The sequence below is a fragment of the Bos mutus genome, chromosome 1, assembly GCF_027580195.1.
Source record: "Bos mutus isolate GX-2022 chromosome 1, NWIPB_WYAK_1.1, whole genome shotgun sequence".
In the NCBI taxonomy this organism is placed as follows: domain Eukaryota; kingdom Metazoa; phylum Chordata; class Mammalia; order Artiodactyla; family Bovidae; genus Bos; species Bos mutus.
Genome location: NC_091617.1, coordinates 105,022,839 through 105,045,833, shown reverse-complemented (window position 1 = coordinate 105,045,833; position 22,995 = coordinate 105,022,839). Strand labels below are relative to the sequence as shown.

General features: G+C 36.4%; 1 protein-coding gene across 1 annotated transcript in view; it reads left to right on the top strand.

The window, feature by feature from the left end:
- Positions 1 to 17,486, top strand: part of NMD3 (NMD3 ribosome export adaptor) — a 36,460-nt gene extending 18,974 nt beyond the window's left edge. Inside the window, exons 9-16 of the mRNA XM_005888126.2 lie at positions 556 to 652; positions 4,879 to 4,996; positions 5,899 to 6,044; positions 11,866 to 11,978; positions 12,754 to 12,826; positions 14,184 to 14,290; positions 15,578 to 15,648; positions 16,088 to 17,486. Of these exons, the coding sequence (XP_005888188.2) occupies positions 556 to 652; positions 4,879 to 4,996; positions 5,899 to 6,044; positions 11,866 to 11,978; positions 12,754 to 12,826; positions 14,184 to 14,290; positions 15,578 to 15,648; positions 16,088 to 16,218 (856 nt within the window). The 3' untranslated portion in view covers positions 16,219 to 17,486. The remainder of the gene's footprint in view (positions 1 to 555; positions 653 to 4,878; positions 4,997 to 5,898; positions 6,045 to 11,865; positions 11,979 to 12,753; positions 12,827 to 14,183; positions 14,291 to 15,577; positions 15,649 to 16,087) is intronic.
- The last annotated feature ends 5,509 nt before the right edge of the window (positions 17,487 to 22,995 follow it).

Genomic DNA, 22,995 nt, shown 5'->3' with positions numbered 1-22,995 from the left:
AAGCATTTGTTGGATAAGCTACTTTTAACAGAAGTATTAGCCAAAGAGCATTAAGAATCTTTGGGGAGCTAGACTCAGTCTGTGATAGTAAGCACTGTAGTCCTGAACCACTGATTCAATGTATTTAAATAAGAAAAAACAAGAACAGGGTTAAAGGACTTTGGGGAGAAAATTTATGGAGTTGGAAGGACTTAAGCTCCTAAAATGGGGAATTTTCGAAAGTAGTGTTTGTGCTGAAGGGTGAGATTAGTGTGAACAGTGACTGGGAGTGGACATTAGTGTGGACTTTAATGGATGATAGATATAGACTTGCTTGGTCTAAGCCATGAGCATGTTTTGGAGGTTTTGAGTAGATAAACTGGAAAACAGATAGAGTGCAATCAGACTGGTGAAAGTTTATAAATGAAGTGGATGAACTGAGACTTCACCCTAACTGGCATCAGGAAGCTGTTTCAGACCTTGGACAGTAATGATTCAATGAAAATTTATATTCCCACGATTAGACAAATAAAAGACCTTTGTCTTTTTATAATGGTTAACTTTTTCTCTTAACAGATACAAAGCCTCACAGAGACTGATCTCTCAGGATATCCATAGTAATACATATAATTACAAAAGCACTTTTTCTTTGGAAATTGTTCCAATATGCAAGGTACTTTTTCTTATTTAATTAATCCATGTCCTTAATTGGTTTATATGTAATTATTAGCTCCTGATTTCCTTCTGGGATTGGTTAAACATTTAGAATAACTTCTTAATGATTTCTGACACATTTTAGTCATGTTAAAAAGATTTAAGAGTAATCATGCTTAAAATTATAAATTTTTGGTGTACTAATTAAAAGGCCTTATTGCAGTTTTAAGGCATATATTCCTTAAACTTTGCAGTTATCATGCAGTGGACACATGATAGTTCTGTGAAACTTTGAATATAGGAAATTACTTATCAGTGAGCCACTTTGTGGAATGTGTGCAAACTGGATTTTGGCAAGATAAAATTAAAGAATATTATGGAAGGAGAGCATTGAATTATTTTTGTGATTTTAAAAATATCTGAATAATACTTAAGATATAGATTATCATTTTTTAATGACCATCCATTATTTTATATAGATATAGAATTAAATTAGAAAGGAAATATTTTTCTCCTCATAAGAGTATTTACTCTCTTTACAACTTTCATACATAACATACAGGTGTATTAATTGTGTTTATCATGTTGTGCGTTATATCCTTCATAGTCATTGATCTTGCAACTGGAAGTTTGTGCCTTTTGACTACAGTCATCCAATTCCTCTTTCCCCTTGCCCCCACCTCCACCACTTCTGGTAGTTGCAAATCTGATCTCTTTTTCTAAAGACAAAAATTGTCATTTCATTAATTGTACTAAGGTAAAACTCTGCTTCAAAAAATAGAAATGAATTAAAACTCAACAAATAGTTACTGGGAATCTGTTGTATAGAAGACTGTGTATTAAGGACTGTGTCCTAGATGTCTCTGCTGCATAGGAACTTACATGTCCATGTTTAAATCACTAATAATGATAAGTGCTATAATTTATTGTGAGCATTCTACATAAAGGGACTTTCTGAGTACTTAAGTATGTTTCACCTGTTTAGTCTCACAACTACTGGAGTAAATCATACCATCATTCTGAAGATGAGTAAACTGGTGCTTGGGGAGGTTAGATGATTTGCCAAAGTTAACAACAAAAGGCGGAGAAGGCAATGGCACCCCACTCCAGTACTCTTGCCTGGAAAATCCCATGGACGGAGGAGCCTGGTAGGCTGCAGTCCATGGGGTTGCTAAGAGTCAGACACGACTGAGTGACCCCACTTTCACTTTTCAGTTTCATGCATTGGAGAAGGAAATGGCAACCTGCTCCATTGTTCTTGCCTGGAGAATCCCAGGGATGGTGGGGCCTGATGGGCTGCTGTCTATGGGGTCGCACAGAGTCGGACACGACTGAAGTGACTTAGCAGCAGCAGCAGCAACAACAAAAGGAGGCCAGGATTTGTACCTAGGTCTCTGACTCTAAGGCTTTAAATCTGTTATCACTAATTGTGGTTTAGTAACTAGAAGAAGCACAAGCTGGAATCAGGATTGCCAGGAGAAATATCAATAACCTCAGATATACAGATGACATCACCCTTATGGCAGAAAGTGAAGAGGAACTAAAAAGCCTCTTGATGAGAGTGAAAGAGGAGAGTGAAAAAGTTGGCTTAAAGCTCAACATTCAGAAAACTAAGATCACGGCATCTGGTCCCATCACTTCATGGGAAATAGATGGGGAAACAGTGTCAGACTTTATTTTTGGGGGCTCCAAAATCACTGCAGATGGTGACTGCAGCCATGAAATTAAAAGACGCTTACTCCTTGGAAGGAAAGTTATGACCAACCTAGATAGCATATTCAAAAGCAGAGACATTACTTTGCCAACAAAGGTCCATCTAGTCAAGGCTATGGTTTTTCCAGTGGTCGTGTATGGATGTGAGAGTTGGACTGTGAAGAAAGCTGAGCACTGAAGAATTGATGGCTTTTGAACTGTGGTGTTGGAGAAGACTCTTGAGAGTCCCTTGGACTGCAAGGAGATCCAACCAGTCCATTCTAAAGGAGATCAGCCCTGGGTGTTCATTGGAAGGAATGATGCTAAAGCTGAAACTCCAGTACTTTGGCCACCTCATGCGAAGAGTTGACTCATTGGAAAAGACTCTGATGCTGGGAGGGATTGGGGGCAGGAGGAGAAGGGGACGACAGAGGATGAGATGGCTGGATGGCATCATTGACTCGATGGACGTGAGTCAGTTCCTGGGTGAACTCCGGGAGTTGGTGATAGACAGGGAGGCCTGGCGTGCTGTGATTCATGGGGTCGCAAAGAGTCGGACACGACTGAGTGACTGAACTGACTGACTGACTGACTGACAGTACCATGAAATGATGGCTTAAACAGAGTCAGCAATTTTTTTTTTTGTAATAGCCAGATAGTAAATAGTTGCAGTTTTTAGGTTATATGGTCTGTTTTGCAACTACTCAGCTGTGCTCTTGTTGCACAAAATTGGCCATAGATATGAAGGGCTGAGGCTGTGTTCCAGCAAAACTTTATTTACAAATGTTTGCCTCAGGGTCTTATTTTGCAGACCCCCAGTTTAAATAAAGCAGTGAATCTAGGTGAGAGGACATATTTAGGCCTTGTGTATTAAGTGCTTTAGTGATTCATATAGGTAGCTGAATGAATACAGTGTAAAGAAGTTTTTCCATTAATCTTTGGAGAATCTTAGTAAGTTTCAGGAAAAAAAAAAGGACTGAGCTAGATGCCAGTAAGGATGTACGGAGTGTCCTTTCAGTGAGGGAGCCTATGATTGTGAATAGATACAGCTTAAAATATAATCCAGATCCCTTTTATATTTTAATAACATTAAGAACAGACAGCCACATCGGTGTTAGTATGTCCTGGTGCACACATAGGCATATGTGCTCTTGGGGGGTCATTAGATCTTTGATTACACATTGGTACATGTAGATGAGAAGGAGGAACATATGGCTCCTCTGAAATTTTTATGGAGAGTAAATGAAGTCACGCTATATTCAGTTCAGTTCAGTCACTCAGTCGTGTCCGACTCTTTGTGACCCCATGAATCGCAGCACGCCAGGCCTCCCTGTCCATCACCAACTCCTGGAGTTCACTGAGACTCACTTCCATCAAGTTGGTGATGCCATCCAGCCATCTCATCCTGTCATCCCCTTCTCTTCCTGCCCCCAATACCTCCCAGCATCAGAGTCTTTTCCAATGAGTCAACTCTTCGCATGAGGTGGCCAAAGTACTGGAGTTTCAGCTTTAGCATCATTCCTTCCAAAGAATACCCAGGACCGATCTCCTTTAGAATGGACTGGTTGGACCTCCGTGCAGTCCAAGGGACACTCAAGAGTCTTCTCCAACTATATTAACACAGAGTAATAACCAAGCATTCACACTTCAATAAAATTGAAATGAACTATGGGGAAACTGTGGAAATAGTGTCAGACTTTATTTTTTTGGGCTCCAGAATCACTGCAGATGGTGACTGCAGCCATGAAATTAAAAGATGCTTACTCCTTGGAAGGAAAGTTATGACCAACTTAGATAGCATATTCAAAAGCAGAGACATTACTTTACCAACAAAGATCTGTCTAGTCAAGGCTATGGTTTTTCCTGTGGTCATGTATGGATGTGAGAGTTGGACTGTGAAGAAGGTTGAGTGCTGAAGAATTGATACTTTTGAACTGTGGTGTTGGAGAAGACTCTTGAGAGTCCCTTGGACTGCAAGGAGATCCAACCAGTCCATTCTGAAAGAGATCAGCCCTGGGATTTCTTTGGAAGGAATGATGCTAAAGCTGAAACTCCAGTACTTTGGCCACCTCATGCGAAGAGTTGACTCATTGGAAAAGATTCTGATGCTGGGAGGGATGGGGGGCAGGAAGAGAAGGGGACGACAGAGGATGAGATGGCTGGATGGCATCACTGACTCGATGGACATGAGTCTGAGTGAACTCCGGGAGTTGGTGATGGACAGGGAGGCCTGGTGTGCTGTGATTCATGGGGTTGCAAAGAGTCGGACACGACTGAGCGACTGAACTGAACTGAAACAGAAACAGCTTGGTGACTAGGATCTTTAAAATACTTCTAAAAGCCATTTTATTAAGACGGTTATCTCCATCTTAAGGTATGGCTTATTTTCTGTTTCTGCAAAGTCTGATTCTCTTAAGCCATCTGTTGATACATAGAATTAAAAATGACGTTTTGGTTTGATCAGATGCACTTTGATCAGGTTTACATTGATGGTGTTTATCAAGACTTCTACTTAAAATTTGCTTCACACTAAATGTTAGTTCTTATTCCTAGGATAATGTTGTTTGTCTGTCTCCAAAACTGGCACAAAGCCTGGGAAACATGAACCAGATTTGTGTGTGTATTCGAGTGACGAGTGTCATCCACCTCATAGATCCAAATACCCTACAAGGTAAGTTTTAGAAACTGCCTTGACACTTCCATTTAAAAAGCAGTAATAATTTGTTATGTTAATTTTATGAAGTATTCTCAGTAATACTGTTTTAAAAAATTAGTTAAAATTAATGCTGTACAGTTTTTAAAACACTGGAATTTAACACTTTTGGTAAGTTGCTCTTGTATTTTTTTTTTTGAAGAAAAATTTATTTTAATTTTTAAGTTTTTATTAGTCTTATCCCATTAATTTCTACTGAACTGGACTTATTTACCTCTTTTATTTTTTATGACTAATTATTTAGGTTCATTATTAAATTTTAGTCTGGAGCATATGTTTTACATTTTGAAACATTTGACTTAAAAGAAGACCCTATATTGATAGGTGTCTCTCAGTACTTGGTTGCATCTCCTACTTGATCTTTTTCATATGTTTACTGTAATACACGTTTTCTTTTATAAAACATTGAATTTATTTTGATATTTTCTAGAAAGTCATTTATTATCCTTATCAATTAGAATTCATCAGTCAAAATTCTGTTTGTAGTATTGGGATGAACATGTGTCAGGTAGAAATTTATTTCCCGTAAACTAAACACCTGAGATGGCTGATAATGTGTCAAATAAAATGCCAGCACACGAAACAGCTATACAGCTGATGGGATCCAATCTTATTTTAAAGGCACTTGTTGGTAGCTACTTAGGATATTTTTGACACCTGGTATTTCTCTTACTCTCTGGGAAATTTGGGGTTGATGTATAGGAATAAATGATGTCCCCTGCAGTGAAAGTTGCCACTCTGGTTTCTGTTGACCTGATGCTTCTCAGTTCACTATATCAACTTCTTCCTAGTTAACACATTTGATGGCTTTTGAAATACTTCAGTTCTTTCGTTCTTTAATGTTCTGTGTTTGCTCTTAGTTGCAGATATTGATGGGAACACTTTTTGGAGTCACCCTTTCAATAGTTTATGCCATCCCAAACAACTGGAGGAGTTTATTGTTATGGAATGCAGCATAGTCCAAGATATAAAACGCAGTGCAGGTGCTGGAATGATATCAAAAAAGGTAAGTTCCATCCTGTTCACCTTCCCCTAATCCTAACTTACTGTTTTAGTCTCCCTCTCTCACTCTTTTTTTGGTTTTAATTTGTTAGTAATTCCAAACTGTGGTTCCAAATAAGCTAGCACCACATTCAGTTAAAAATGGGTTTTGTGTTTGTATGCCATTTGCTTTTAACATGTGGCCATTGTGGTGAAAACTATCAGACTTACGCTGTCTGGTAAGTTAATTCTTTCTCTTTAATATTAAAATGTTATTATGAAAAAGTATTTCTTTTACTTTTTGTACAGAAGGAGCAAATGAGAAGTTTAACCCACTTTCACTTTTTAAAAAATGTCAAACATTTTGAATTAAATATATATATATTATCACTAAATACTGAATACTTCAATATGCATCTGTAAAAACTAGAAACCTTTGCTACATAATCAAAGTATTATCATACATATCAACTACATAGCTTGCCAAATTTCTTCATTTGTCCCAAAGTGTCTTTTATGGTTTGTTAACACCAGTACCTATCTGGGGACTGACTGTACCTCTTAAATATTAATAATAGTACCTGCTCTTTTTTTCTAATTTTTTTTTTTTTATGATACCAACTTTCTAAGGCAACTAGGCCATTTATTTTGTGGATTTATATTCTCATTTCCTCATGATGTTATTTAACTTGCTTCATAATCTCTTATATTTCCTTTAAAAGTGGATCTGAAGTCTCATTTAAATTTAGGTTAATTTTTTTTTTGGTCAGAACATTTCAGAGGTGATGATATGTACCTTTTGTGATATATCAGGAAGCAAGTAATGTTTGATTGTTTGATAGCCAGATATCTTTGTTGAAATTTTTGAAGTTTTTCCCTTTGTTCCTGCCTTCTCCCGCCTCCTTCCTTCCTTCACTGCCTCCCTCCCTTCTACTCAGATTGCCTCAAATGTAGCCAGTAGCAGCCTCTTCAGAATAGTTTCTGTCCTTTAAAAAAGTTGTTTTTTTTTTTTAAATAACTTTTACTTTTTTGGGGGGCGGGTAGGTGGGGGGGCTTCCCTGGTACCTCAGATGATAAAGAATCCACCTGCAATGCAGGAGACCAGGGTTCAATCCCTGGGTCGAGATCGCCTGGAGAAAGATTTTTTTTAGAGCAGTTTTAGGTTCATATCAAAATTAAGATGCGATAAAAGATTTCCTGTATACCCTTTGCCTCCACACATTGGTAGCCTCCTCCATTGTCATTGCCTTTCCCCCACCAAAAGAGTGGTACATTTGTTACAATTTATGAATAGATTTATGGACATACAGTTTATGTCCACGTTGACATGTTATAATCACACAAAACGATTACATATTTGACATTACAGTTCACTCTTAGTATTGTACTATCTATGAGTTTGGACAAATGTATTAATATAATGACATGTATCTATCATTATAGCATCCATCATTATAGTATGCAGGATATTTTCATTCCCTTTAGAACCTGCTGTGTTCCCTCCTAACCCCTGGCAATCACTGTTTGTTTGTTTGTTTGTTTTTTGTAAATACTATCTTTATAGTTTTGCCTTTTCCAGACTGTCATATAGTCTTCTCCTATTGGACTTGTGTAGTCTTTTTATATTGGCTTCTTTCACTTAGTAATGTGTGTCTAAGGTTCCTCCGTGTCTTGGCTTAATAGCTTTTTTTTTTGTAAATGCAAAGTATTATCTTGATATCCCACAGTTTACTCATTCACCTACTGAAGGACATATTGGTTGCTTCCAAGTTTTGGCAGTTATGAGTAAGTTACTGTAAAGATTCCTTTGCATGTTTTTGTGTGGACATAAGTTTTCAGCTTCTTTGGGTAAATACCAAGGAACATATTTAATTCTGTAAGAAACCACCGAAGTGCCTTCCAAAGTGATGGTATCATTTTGCACTCCCACTAGCAGTGTATTGGAGAAGGCAATGGCACCCCACTCCAGTACTCTTGCCTGGAAAATCCCATGGACGGAGGAGCCTGGTGGGCTGCAGTCCATGGGGTCGCGAAGAGTCGGACACGACTGAAGGGACTTAGCAGCAGCAGTGTATGAGAGTTCCTGTTACTCCACATCTTCACCAACAGTTGGTGTCAGGATTTGGGATTTATCCGTGTTTAGGAGTTGGGCCATCCTAATAGGTATATGATAGTATCTCATTGTCAATTTATATTTCCCTGATAACGCATGATGAGGAGTATTTGTTCATGCTTATCTGCTATCTGTATGTCTTCTTTTGTGAGTTGTCTGTTAATGTCTTTGGCCCATTTTTTTAATCAGATTGTTTTTTTCTTATTTTTGAGTTTTAAGAGTTATTTATGTATTTTGGATGATGTCCTTTGTTAGATGTGTTTTCTGGAAATATTTTCTCCGAGTATAATTCATCTTCTTCTTCTCTTGACATTGTCTTTCATAGAGCAGAAGTTTCTAATTTAATGAAGTTCAGTTTATCAACTGTTCTTTCATGGATCCTGCCTTTGTTTTACTTACAAAGTCATTGCCAAACCCAAGGTCAGCTAGATTTTTTTCTTTTGTTATCTTCTAGGAGTTTTATAGTTGTGTGTTTTCCACTTAGGTCTATGATCCATTTTGAGTTAGTTTTTGTGGAAGGTGTAAGGTTTGTGTCTAGATCGACTGTTTTTTTTTTTTTTGCATGCCAATATCCAGTTGATCGGGCTTTCCTGGTGACTCAGCAGTAAAGAATCTTCCTGCAGTGCAAGAGTTGCAGGAGACATGGGTTTGATCCCTGGGTTGGGAGCATTCCCTGGAGGAGGGCATGGCAACCCACTCCAGCATTCTTGCCTGGAGAATCCTGTGGAGAGAGGAGCCTGGCGGGCTATGGTCCATAGAGTTGCGAAGAGTCAGACATGACTAAAGCAACTTGCATGCATGCATCCGGTTGATCAAGCGCTATTTGTTGAAAAGACTGTCTTTGCTCCATTGTATTGCCTTTGCTCCCTTGTCAAAGATCAGTTGACTGTATTTATGTGGGTACACTTCTGGACTCTATTTTGTTCCATTGATCTATTTGTTTATTCTTTTGTCAGTACCACACTGCCTTGATTACTGTAGCAGTATGGTAAGTCTTAAAGTTAGGTAGTGTCATTGCTACAACTTTATTCTTCTCCTTCAAAATCTTGTTGACTATTCAGGATATTTTGCTTATCTATTTAAACTTTAAAATCAGTTGTTGATACCCACAGAAATATCTTCTTGGGATTTTTGAAAAATTGAAACGTAGTTGATGTACAGTAGTTTATTTTCTATATACAAGTGATTTGATATTTGCATAATATTATGAAATGATCACCATGGTAAGTCTAGTTACCATCTGTCGCCATACGAAGGTATTACAGTATGACTGACTGTTTTCTTCATGTTGTATATTATACCTATGTGGCTTAATGTGGGATTTTGATCAGAATTGCATAAATCTATAGGTCAAATTGGGCAGAACTTAAATCTTGGCAATATTGAGTTTTCCTGTCTATGAACATGTAACATCTTTGTGTTTTATTTCTTTGATTTTGTTCATGAGAGTTTTGTAGTTTTCCCCATACAGATCTTATAGTTTGTTAGACTTAAGTTTTGGGTGCTAATGTAAATGGTGTTTTAACATTTCAAGTATCATTTTTTGTATTGGTAAACAGGAAGATGACTTTGATTTATAACCTTGTATCCTGTTACCTTGCTAAATATATTCAGGAGCTTTTTGGTCCATTTAAGTTTTCTTTGTAGATGACTGTGTCATCTGTAAAGATAATTGTATTTTTACCTTCCTGGTCTATATACCTTTCATTTCCTTATCTTTTGTATTAGCTAGGGTTTCCAGTAGGATATTGCAAATGAGTAGTGAGAGGGGACATTCTTGCCTTGTACCTGATCTTAGAGGGAAAGCTCCAAGTTTCTGACCATTAAGTATAATGTTAGTTATAATTTTTAAATAGATACTCCTTATCAAGTGAAGGAAGTTTTCCTTCTATTTCTAGTTTACTGAGAGTTTTTATCATGAATGAGTGTTAGATTTTGTCAAATGCTTTTTATGTATTGATATCATTGTGTGATTTTTTTTGTTTTTAGCTTGTTGTTAATGACTGATGGGCTCCATTAACTTGATTTTCAAATATTGAACTAGCCTTGCATACATGTGTTAAATTCCACTTGATAATGGTGTACAGTTCTTTTATATTTTGTTGAGTTTTAAATCTATGTTCATGAGAGATTGGTCTGTAGTTTACTTTCCTTGTAATGTCTTTGTCTGGTATTGATTTTAGGGTAATGTTGGGCTTGTCAATGAGTTAGGAAGTGTTCCCTGTGCTTCTGCCTTCTGGAGAAGATTCTAGAGGAATGGTATATCTCCCTTAAATGTTTGCTAGAATTCACCAGTGAATCCATCAGGGCCTGATGCTTTCTGTTTTGAAAGATTATTAATTATTGACTCAGTTTCTTAATAGCTGTAGGTGTATTCTTATATCCTTTGACATGACTTTCTTTACTAGTCTTTGAAAGCATTGTTATGTTTTGGGATAACACCACAACATTTAGGTGTTCTAAAATCACATTGTATAGTTCTTACCCCAGTATCTGAAATCATATATTTCTTCAAGCATGTCAGTCCTATTTCTTCTACTATGAAAGCAGTATTTAAGAGCAGACACTTATCATTTAAACACCACCACTTCTTCTCCAACATATATAAAGCTAGATATGTTTTTTTTGTTTTCAGAAAATACATTGTTAGAACTTAGTCTTTTCCTGGTAATTTGCTCCCCTCCGTCCCCCCACCCCAGTTTTCCCCTAAATCCAGGACCTGTTAACTTCAGTTTTTTCCTCTATCTTTATCTCTTCTTTTTAACTCTTTGAGATTCTTTAATTCTGTCTATAATTCTTAGTGTTTTGCTCTGAATCCCATTTTACTTGGGTTTGTTTTTGTTAAGGTATTGGCATGGCTATACTTAATTCAGCCAGGAAATTTGAAATGTCATTTACAATTGCTTGTAAAATTCCATGTTGGAAAGGGCCCTAGTGGTTTTTTGCTTAAAAAGTTCAAACTTGAGATGATGTTTCCGTGATAGTTTTTTTAAAAAGTTATGCCTCAAAATAGTAGACATTCAGAAAATTAATTTGATGATTTGGATGCTGTTGTGGCAGTGGTGTTGCTGGGATTGTTAAATTATTTTCTATGAACTCTGGTGTTTTTAACCTTATGTGTAAAACATAAGGTGTTACTTAAGATATTTGCTGTATTTAAATGAAGATTCCCCTGCTTTTTTAGTAGGTGGCTTCCCAGATGTGCAGTGGTAAAGAATCTACCTGCCAATGCAGGAGATGCGGGGTTGGGAAAATTCCCTGGAGAAGGAAATGGCACCCTACTCCAGTATTCTTGCCTGGAGATCCCATGGACAGTGGGGCCTGGCGGGCTACAGTCTATGGGATCGCAAAGAATTGTACGTGACTGAGCACACGCATGTATGAATGTACTTTATTCTTTTTGCTCAGTCTTTGTTGGATGATCTCCCTGTGAATACATTTCTTTTGAAAGTTCTACATATGTGTCTGCTTTGGTGACAATGTTAATGTTTTTAGAAGCCTTGAATAAAATCTTAACAAAAATATTTATTTTATGAATTACTTATGAGTTTTTCTCTACTCATAGTTCAGTAATTGGTTAATTTTGACAGTGTTTCAGAGGTCTGGAAAGTCAAACACTTTTAATTCAAAATGAAAATCAGAAACCAAAATCAACATTGTATTTAACTTTTCTATGAGATACTTTTAAAATTATGCCTAGATTATTGAAGAGTTCATTTTCTTCCCTGTTAAGCATACCCTCGGGGAAGTCTGGGTACAGAAAACATCTGAAATGAATACAGATAAACAGTATTTTTGTCGCACTCATTTGGGACATCTTCTAAATCCTGGAGACCTGGTGTTGGGGTTTGTATAATTTTATATTATTTTAAACTGCCCAGTAGCATTGCAAATTTTCTCTGGGAGCCAGCAGAGCTATCTAAAATAAAGTTGTTTATCCTAAAAAGAATTTAAGAATTCTTAGGAGCTATATAGCTCACTTTGTTATTGATAATAAGTTAAATTACTGATTGGACAGAAGCTTATAATTATTCCATTTTGGCCATTATCTTAGAGTGATTTGTTATAAGATTTGAGTAATTGATCCCTGAAATTGTATGATAAGATTATGTGTATAGTTTTTTGGGGAGCAAGTGGTTTTTTGTTAGGCATATGCTGTTAAAATAAATTTCACTGTTAAAATATGGCAGCTATATATGTAAGGGGTCTTTATGGGCATAGGATAGCCCATTCTGATGCAGAAGTTAATAAGCTTGCCTTAAACATTACTTTTGCTCTTGGGGTTTCAGTTCTTTTTACTGGAGAATGAAGGGTGTTTTGTTTTTGTTGTTTATAAAAAATGGAGCCATCTAACTGAATCTTTACATTAGACTGAGATATATCTGTTTTGTTCTTTTACAAGAGTATGGTAAGGTGGGCAATAGTGGATGACTTGTGAAACTTAGAGATAGAATGCATTATTATCTTTACTATGATCTGTAGAAGCCTATTTACTGCACAACTTCTGAATTGGGAAAGCGTATTAAATGCTTGATCTTAGGAGGAACTGTTAGGTGATTATTTATAAAACAACATGGAAAGAGTAAGTGTTTCATTAATTGTTTCATTGTTTTCATTTCAGGTTTGATTTGGTCAACTGTAACTTAAATGATGAGCATGTCAACAAAATGAAATCAGATAGAGTCCCAGATGTGGTAAGGCTTTAGATTTTTCCCCCCTTTTTCTTGTGTTGATGGGGATTAATGTAATTGTTATGGGGAAGATGCACGAGTTCACATTTTTTGAAAATAATAAACTTAGATATTTCTTTTGAAATTGCAGTTAAATTATAATAACAAAATCTTTATGTAAGATAATTATTCTTAATCTCAAAATCCAAGATTTATTGAGTTTTTTGTTTTCTCTTACCAAATTTTCATTCTGTCAAATTGCTTGATAGTACCCATAGAGCAAAAATAAATTTACAGCTAAAAACGATGACCTTTATTCTGTTCATTCTTTTAGGCTCAGTTTATTTCATGCCTTTTTTCTTCATTTTTTGGTGGCAGCTCATATAGATTCTTATTAGTTCCCTGACCGGCGATCGAGCCCGTGCTTCCTACAGTGGAAGCGTGGAGTCTTAACCACTGCCAGGAAAGTCCCTCATATATTGTTAAGAAGGCATTTAAAATTAACACCATCATTCAGGTTTGAATATAATTATTAGTTGAAAATAATCTTCACAGTATTAAGTCTTAAGAGAAAGGATGTTACTTCCAGAAAAAAAAAAATGTTAATTTTTAACATGAGTTTATAAAAATCAGGAGCAACAGTGAATGTGAAATGTGAAAGGCTATTTCCTGCTTGCTTAACTTAATGTTTTAAAATAAATATTGATCTCTTTAGAAACTGTGGGCAGAAATCAAGTTGTGGCATAAGAAGGACTCCCCTCCTCATCACCCAATTGTGCTTTTATTAATTAATAAATTAGGAAATAGAAATGTAGTTTAGGTGTAAGTCTAAATCGGTATTTTTCAAAGAGGTCATAAAGAGATTAAAATGGTCTTACAAGATTTTGTGAAATTATTTTATCCCCACTTTATTAAATTGTTCTAGGACATATAGTTGTGAATATATATATGTAGTCTATAAGTATTTATTAGTAGGAATATGAGGGAGAAAAATTGTCTTCCTTTGATAATGTTTCAGAATGACTTACATGAATGGTAGCAGAAAACTGAACTTTGATGTAACAGAAGGAAAAAACCACCAGAAACATGAAATTTTTAATATTAAAAAGTCTCAGTCACTGGAAAATTTCAGTTAGTAAATTTAGCAGTTATACACATAAGGCTAAATGCATTCTCATAAAATATTAAGTACATTAATAAAAATGTTGAAAGTTCTGACACTGCTTCTTGATCTGTACTCCTTTCCTTTGAGGTATAACCACTATCATCAGTTGGCGGTCTTTCTGACATTCCCATAACCTTTCATTTAAAAAATTTTATTGGCTTTTGAGGTCCTGTTACTTAGTTCCCATTTTTTGTAATTTTGCAAATATTTCTTTAGGTATTAATCAAGAAGAGCTATGACCGTACCAGACGTCAGCGTCGTAGGAACTGGAAACTGAAAGAGCTTGCAAGAGAGAGAGAAAACACAGATACAGATGATGAAAGGTCGCACTTTGTTTATACTTTTTACATTGTCTCAAAGGAAATCCTTTTGATAAATCTTTATGGTTTTTATATCATCAAGAAATAGTTACCACACGGTTGCTTCTTGCACTCAGTATTAATTTTGTTTACTTATCAATATGTTGTTTGGATCACGATGAGCAGATATAATAACCTTTACCACAGATCTAGTTATTTTTTCCTGATTTGTGACCTGACGATTACAATGTTGTTATAGATGATTCATTTGAAAATATAATGAGTTCTTTTGGGTCCAGAGTATAATCCACAAGGTATAATAATAACCTTGTGGCTATCACAGAGAGCAAATGAGTACTTATGACTTAGTGTAAAAGAAAACAGCTCTTTGATACCAAATATGCTGATTTTCAATTTAAGGAGAAATGAAGATGCTGTGTTCTAGAAAAATTTATTGTGTGATTGGAAGAGTGGCCTTAATGATGACATTAATAATATTGGTATCTACGAAAATGAAAAGTTTAAATAAAGTGTCTTGAAATGTGAGTGGGAGACAGCAGTATTTATAAAATATAGTCTCATAGTGTAATTTAAAATAAGTACGTATGTATAAATATATAATATTAAATAGATATTGTAAGTACATATTTGACTGTTTCATCTATAGTCTTAAAAATGTTTGTATTTCAACTTGGCTATACATTTTTTGAGGGAGAGGGTAAAGTATGAAGGGGTCTTCTCATTGTCTTATATTTAATGTCCTCTTATATTCAAGTGGGGCTTCCCTGATAGTTTAGTTGGTAAAGATTCTGCATGCAATGCAGAAGACCCTGGTCGATTCCTAGGTCAGGAAGATCTGCTGGAGAAGGGACAGGCTACCCACTCCAGTATTCTTGGGCTTCCCTTCTGAGTTAGCTGGTAAAGAATCTGCCTGCAATGTGGGAGACCTGGGTTCGAACCCTAGGTTGGGAAGATCACCTGCAGAAGAGAATGGCTACCCACTCCAGGATTCTGGCCTGGAGAATTTCATGGCCTGTATAGTGATTTGGGTCATAAAGAGTCAGACATGACTGAGCTACTTTCACTTATATTCAAGTGTGTATTGTTTCTTATTAATCAGGTAATTTTGAAGGAAAATATTTTTCAAAAACTTGTCAGTGTTTATTTAAGATCCATATTTGACCTTCAGTTATTATTTTTAAAGATTTTAATACTTGGAACACACCTTGTAATAATGAAAATGAAGAAGACATTAACTTCATACTTTTTGGTAAAGGAGAGATACTTAAATGTTTCTTTATCCTTCCGTAGGCAATACCAAGATTTCCTTGAAGATCTTGAAGAAGATGAAGCAATTAGAAAAAATGTGAACATTTATAGAGGTTGGTGAATAAGGATTATTTAAGTTGTATCTTCTGTAAATAAATAATTACTGCACTATGAGTATCTTGATATCTTAAACTTCGATTCCATAAACCACTTTTATTGTATGTTCTAAAACTACTCTATAAACATTTACCCATCTTCCCCCTAAAAAAAAATCCCAAACTTTCACAACAGTAAAATACTGCTTACTTTGCTACATTTATATAATTTGCATCCTAGCATGATCCCTCAATTTGCTGTCCCCTATACAAATGGGTAGTTATTCATACATTTATGCAAGTTCAGTCATTCAATGCATATTTAAATGCCTGCTCTGGATGTGATATAAGTGCTACAGATATAATATGGTTAAATAGTAGTAATGATGGGGAGGGCAGGTATTTACATATTTCTATGTTTGTATTTATTTGAAGTTCTCTTTATATTTTGTCTTAGATTCAACCATTCCTGTGGAAAGTGACACAGATGATGAAGGAGCACCTCGAATTAGTCTGGCTGAGATGCTTGAAGACCTTCACATTTCTCAAGATGCTACTGGTGGTGAAGGTGAATCGATGATGACATGAGATCATGTTGTATATGGTTTCCACATCTGTAGGGTCAGGATGTTGGGCAAAATACTTTTACTGTCTGTTCTGTCTATGCCTTCACATTGAGAGAAGAGAAATTTAGTTTTAAACCTGAATAAATGCAACTATTTCAGTTGCTCACTTGAAGAACTGAAAAGTTGATGGCTTTGAAGGTTTAGATTAAAAATTACAGAGAATGGAATTATTACTGAAATTTAGGCCATTTACAAATAGGTTTATTGGCTTGCTTTTTTTATGAGACATTAGTATTTTCATATATTGTGTAGCCCTGGGTTTAAAAGCTTGCAAGTTGTGATTCCTTGGAGGTTATCTAAACCTTCAAGCACTAAACATGCTTTTACATTCTTTTTATATTGATTGCTTTAGTGGAAGAGCATATGAAAAGTCATTTTTAGGATCAACTTGTAGGGCACTTTAATCTACTTTAGATCATTTTTATATCCTTGGGATAGGAAAATTAGGGGTTCAGTTTATAACTGGACATTCAGTAGAAAAGTTACCTTTTTTTATTTATAGTATCTACATCTTCAAAAGCCGTTAAGATGGGGATAATCTTATTTTTTGTTGCAGAAGAAGATATATGTAAAATATTTACAAATTATATAGCAAACAGAGTATTGAAAGGTTAAATAATAATTTATTCCTGAATTGTTTTGGTCTGTGCCAGCAGCTTAGTGTTGTAGCTGCTTATGTTATAAAAATGTCTTCCTGTCTCTACAAGGGTTTTGCTTTTAAAATTTTGGTTTACAAATTGAGAAGGAATTCTGTCTTTATAAGTTTGTTTCATTGAACACATCACCATCAAAAAGAATGTTAGAATCCAGCATATGGATGATGAAATAATATGTGCTCTTCTTGCTTTATAAAACCATGAATCAGATTTAAATAGGAAATACCTTTCATATCCTTGAAGGGAAAGCATTGGTTTGGTTTTTAAAGTGTTCTGAAAATGAAGTTTTAAGATCCTATTTCTATAAGCAAGACAACTGAGCATGCCAGAACTAAGAGCCAACTCATAAATTCTATATATATATCACTAAATAAGGAAATTGAGTAAGTGCTGAATGAAACACTTTCCTATTTAAGATTTGACTCCTTAATCCTGAAGTTATGAATAAAGCTATGTTCTTTCTAAAGTGACTTCTTTTCTGTCTGTATATTTAAAATTTTTACCTGTGGTCTGTCTTTATCTCTTCCTGTGTCAAGACTTTAAAAAGCATGAAAATAAAAACAATCTCGCCCTTTTTTGTGTCCTTGAAGTGATTATGTTTGTGTCATATTTAAGTTTCTTGCAGTTTTCTTAGATAGAATTAGTGTTTTGTTACTTGTTTTGATGTTGTCTTTATGAGTAATGAAATCTGTTGGTTAAAAGAAAGCTGTGACAAGATGAGGGAATATAGCTAAAAGCAAAGCTGTTAGCCAAGATTGTGTGCACAGTTGTACTGCCTTGCTAAATCTGCCATTTTAGAGGATAGTTCCCAGGCTTATGGATCCCAAAATACTATTGTTGATGTCCCAGAGTTGATACGATTTGAGAAGTGCTGGTATTAATCAGAACCACAGAAACCTGATTTATAACCCAGTTTATAAATATGAATAATTTCTAAGTCAATAGGATTATTTTCTTATAGCCAGATCTCCACGTCAAGCCACTATTTTATAGGCAAAAGGCCCTTGATGAACAGGGAAGCAGTCCAGGGGAGAGGGTTGCTTCAGTAGTTAAGATGCTTAACAGCATCAAGCTAGTTCCTTGCCACAGTAGAACCCAGAATTCCAGGCTTTGTGCTGGGACACTGGTCAGTTTTGGAGTAAGTACTAAGAGCATTTCCATGACTCACATTTAATTTTGTTAAATGTGTTCATGGTGATTCTTACCTTTAGATAACTTGATCTGTTATTTTTAGCGTGAAGGATGTTTATTTTAAAAAATAATTGAATTTTGACATAATTTCAGACAAAAGTTGCAGAATAGTAAAAAGAATTCCTGGAAACCCTTCACTCATATTTGCCAAATGTAAACACAACCTTATTTTTTTTCTTTGTCTTTTAAAATATTTTTTTTTTCCTGAGCCATTTATTAGTACTGCCCTAAATACTTGTTTTTTTTTTTTTCTCTCCAAAGCAAGGAATTTTCTTACATAATCACAGTGCAATAATCAAAATCAGAGAATTAACATTGACACAATATTGTTATGTAATTAGTGGACCACACTGAAATTTTGTCATTTATCCCATCTATAATAAACTCCTTATCTAAGATTGTGTTGTGTGGAGTTCTCTTACTGGACTTCTTTGATCTGAGCCCGTTCCTGAGTTTTTTTAAAGGTGTAATTGGCATTTTTGAGGAGTCCAAACCAGTTGTTTTTGTAGAATGGCCTCAGTTTAGCCTGGTCTGATATTTCCTCACAATGATGTTAAGCCCTTTTAGCAGGATTACCCCAGAAGTAGTGGTAAATTCTCAGTGCATTGCCTCAGGAAATGTATGGTGTTGATTAGTCCAGGTGTTTTCAGACCTTGGGTTATTTTAAGTTGGTTTTCTGTTTGAAGGGATTAAAAAACTTGATCCTTTGCAGTTGTTATTTTAACTTGATTTTTCTTTTTAAATTCATTAATTTTTAAATGGTGAAGCGTATGCTTTGATTTACATTATTTGAATTTTAACATGTAGAGATCCTTATAATTGCCACTACAATTTAAAAAAATCCTGTCATCCTCCCCAGCTCCCCTGAATTCCCTTTGCTACCCTACCCCTTTGTTTTCAAACCATTCACCTATCCTTCACCCCTGCCAACTTCCAGTCTGTTTTTTAACCTTAGGGTTTGCTTTTTCCAAAATATGTAATATGAAATCATACAGTATGTAGCCACTTAAGTCTGCTTCTTTTCAAATAGCATGTGCAGTTGAGATTTGTCTAAGGTGTGGTATATATCAAGAGTTTGTTATTTTTATTTTGAATACTGTTAACATTGGTTGTACCACAGTTTATCCATTCCCCTGTTGAGACACATTTGAATTTCCAGGTTTTGATGATTAGGAGTAAAGCTCTTGTGAACATTTTTGCATAGGTTTTCATTTTACTGGGATAAATAACTAGGGATCTGATTATTGGATCTTTATAGTGTTGTGTATTTAACTGTTTTCCAGTTGATTTGTGCCTTTTTGAAAGTTTCCAACCAGGCTTCCCTGGTGGTTCAGAAGTAAAGAGTTCCATCTGCACTGCAGAAGGTGCAGGAGCTGTGGGTTCGATCCCTGGGTTGGGAAGATCCTCTGGCAAAGGGAATAGCAGCCCACTCCAGTATTCTTGCCTGGAGAGTCCCCGTGGACAGAGGAACCTGGTGGGCTATAGTCCTGGGGTCACACGACTGAAGGGACTTGAGCACTCACACATGCTTTCCCACCAGCAGTGTGTCAGCATCTCAGTTACTGTGTATCCTCACTACCACTTGATGTCATTTTTTTTTTTAACCATTTTTATAGATAGTAGATGGTGTGCTTTGTGGCTTTTTTAAATTTACATTTTCCTAATGGAGTCGCAGAGTTGCATATGACTGAGCAGGCACACATAGACACACAAGATGGCTTATTATGTTGAGCATCTTTTCATATGCTTACTTGATATATGTATATCTTCAACTGATAAAATTGCTGTTCAAAACCTTTGCCTACTTTTAAAGATCAGATTATTTATTTTCTTTTTGTTAATTTTTTCTATTGATGCTCACGTTCTGTAGTTGGCTAGTGGGTGTACCATCAGTCTGGTTCCTTTGTCCTTTTCACATGTTCTCCTCTATATATTTAATTTTATTCATGGAGGCTGATAATGTAACTCTTTGAGCAAGTTTTGGGTTTCCCTTATTCAGGGCCTTTGTGCAGTCTGCTTTTGGCTTGTTTTCATGATAGGGGCAAATTTTCCTAAAAATAGACCAATTTACTTAAAAATAGGCCAGCCTCAGTTGAGTCATCTTAGGAATTAAGGAATCAGGAAATGGTGTCATAAAAAGCACAGATGTAGGCTGTTCATTCTCAGTTTATCAATTCTGTCACATGTTAAACTAACTTGAGCAGTAAGGTGGTGAGCCTTGATGAAAGCAAGAAATCAGTCTCACTATCTCTCTCTACTTAAAAGTAGTTTAAGGAGAATAATCAGTTTGATACATTTTGAAAGAGCTGCCTTATTGCCTTGGAAAGAGGCATGTTGGAGGATTCCTTCTGGTAAAACAAGATCTGTAATATTTCAAACTTAATAGAAGTAGTTTTGATAGTCACTGTGTTTCTGTATCAATTCTGCTTGTACAGATGGTCACTGATTTATGGTGGTTCAGTTTAGGATTGTTCAACTTTATGATGGTGCGAAAATGATGTGTATTCAGTAGAAACTGTACTTCCAATTTTGGTCTTTTCTGGGCCTGCTGCTGGCTGCTGCTGCTAAGTCGCTTCAGTCATGTCTGACTCTGCGACCCCATAGACGGCAGCCCACCAGGCTCCTCTGTCCATGGGATTCTCCAGGCAAGAACACTGGAGTGGGTTGCCATTTCCTCCTTAGGTGCACGAAAGTGAAAAGTCAAAGTGAAGTTGCTCAGTCGTGTCCGACTCCTAGCGACCCCATGGACTGCAGCCTACCAGGCTCCTCCGTCCATGGGATTTTCCAGGTAAGAATACTGGAGTGAGGTGCCATTGCCTTCTCCATTTCTGGGGCTAGAAATATGCAATACAATACTCTTGTGCTGTTGATCAGTGGCATCGAGTGTAGCTCCAAGTCAGCAATGAGGGTAAACAATAAACTTACGGTCATTCTGTATCCATACAACCATTCTATTTTTCCCTTCAGTATAGTGTTTCATTGTAAATCAACTAACTATACTTCACTTTTAAAAAATTTTGTAAAAAAATATTTGGGGAAAAGTTACAGTGATTTATTTAGCATTTACATTGTATCGTGCTTCACTGGTGGCTCAGATGGTAAAGAGTCTGCCTGTAATGCCTGAGACTGGGTTTGATCCCTGGATCAGGAAGATCTGGAGAAGGAAATGGCAACCCACTCCAGTGTTCTTGCCTGGAAAATCTGTGGAAGGAGAAGCCCGGTGGGCCATAGTTCATGGGGTGGCAAAGAGTTGGACACGACTGAGCGACCAACACTTTCACTTTACATTGTATTAAGTATTTTAAATAAATCTAGAAATGATTTGAAGTGTACACCATGGTGTGTGCAGTGTGTAAATATTATGCCCTTTATCCTTGTAGTTTGGAGCCTCTGGGGTGTCCTGGAACTAATCCTTTGCAGATTCTCAGGGACATCTGTACTAGGTCAGTCATTTATTTAGAGCAACATGGACTCATGAGTACTTACTTTATATTGAGGTTATTAGCTAATACTACTGTACTTTGCTGTTTGAGTTGTTCTAGCTTCAGCTATTTGTAGCTCTTTTGGTTGGTCTTCCTTTGACAAAATCCCATTGGGTTTGTATATGTGTTTTTTTCCCCTTTCCTCTCCTTTCTCCTCCTCCCCTCTCTCTACTTCCCCTTTCCCCATTCCTTGTCTCCCTCGCCCTTCACATTCCCCTTCTCTGCCACCATAATTATGGTACTACAGACTCATTTTGTATATTTACTGCTTTAGAATCAGCCATTTTGCCAAGAAATTCTGGTTTCATTTATTGGAGAATGGTTTTAAAAGCCAGTATCTAGGCACAAGGTATGCTTGTTGCTGCTGCTGCTGCTGCTGCTGCTGCTGCTAAGTCGCTTCAGTCATGTCCGACTCTGTGCGACCCATAGACGGCAGCCCACCAGGCTTCCCGTCCCTGGGATTCTCCAGGCAAGAACACTGGAGTGGGTTGCCATTTCCTTCTCAATGCATGAAAGTGAAAAGTGAAAGTGAAGTTGCCCAGTCGTGTCTGACTCTAGCGACCCCATGGACTGCAGTCTACCAGGCTCCTCCGTCCATGGGATTTTCTAGGCAAAAGTACTGGATGTCATTTCTTTCAGGCCTTGAGTGACTGAAAAAAAGCTTTTATAGTAATCTATATATTAATGTTTTTACTTATTTATATCTGTATTAAGCTAAATATGAGTTCATATTATCTGCAGCTTTTAATTCTTTACATCATGGATCCGTCTAACTTCCATGGTTTATCTGTAAACTCCCACTCCAATAGTAAAAAAAAAAAAAAACAAAAACAAAAACCTAAAACTCTGGTCCTCTCATCTGCCATTCACTTATCTAATTATTCAATAATTCTGGTATACGTGTATAGGCTTCCCAGGTGGCTCACCCAGTGGTAAAGAATCTGCCTGCCAACACAGGAGATGCAAGAGACTCAAGGTCAGACCCTGGGTTGGGACAATCCCCTGGAGTAGGAAATGGCAACCCACTCCAGTGTTCTTGCCTGGAGAATCCCATGGACAGAGGAGCCTGGTGGACCATAGTCCATGGGGTTGCAAAGAGATGGACATGGCTGACTGAGCACACACGCATCTTCAGTGAAGTTTCTGTATATTGGTAATACAGTTAGAATCTCTTCTCACAGTCTGCATTTAATCCCCTGACTTCCTAAATGATTTTTAAAAATTTTCTTAGATTAAGGTTCATTTTCTGCTATAAAGTTCTATGGGTTTTGGTAAATGCATAATGTCTTCTAGTCACCATTATAGTATGATGCAGAATAGTTTTACTGCTCTAAAAGTCCCCTGTACTTCACCTATTCATCCTGAACCCGATACCTTTGGCAGCCACTAATCATTTTACTCTCTGTATAG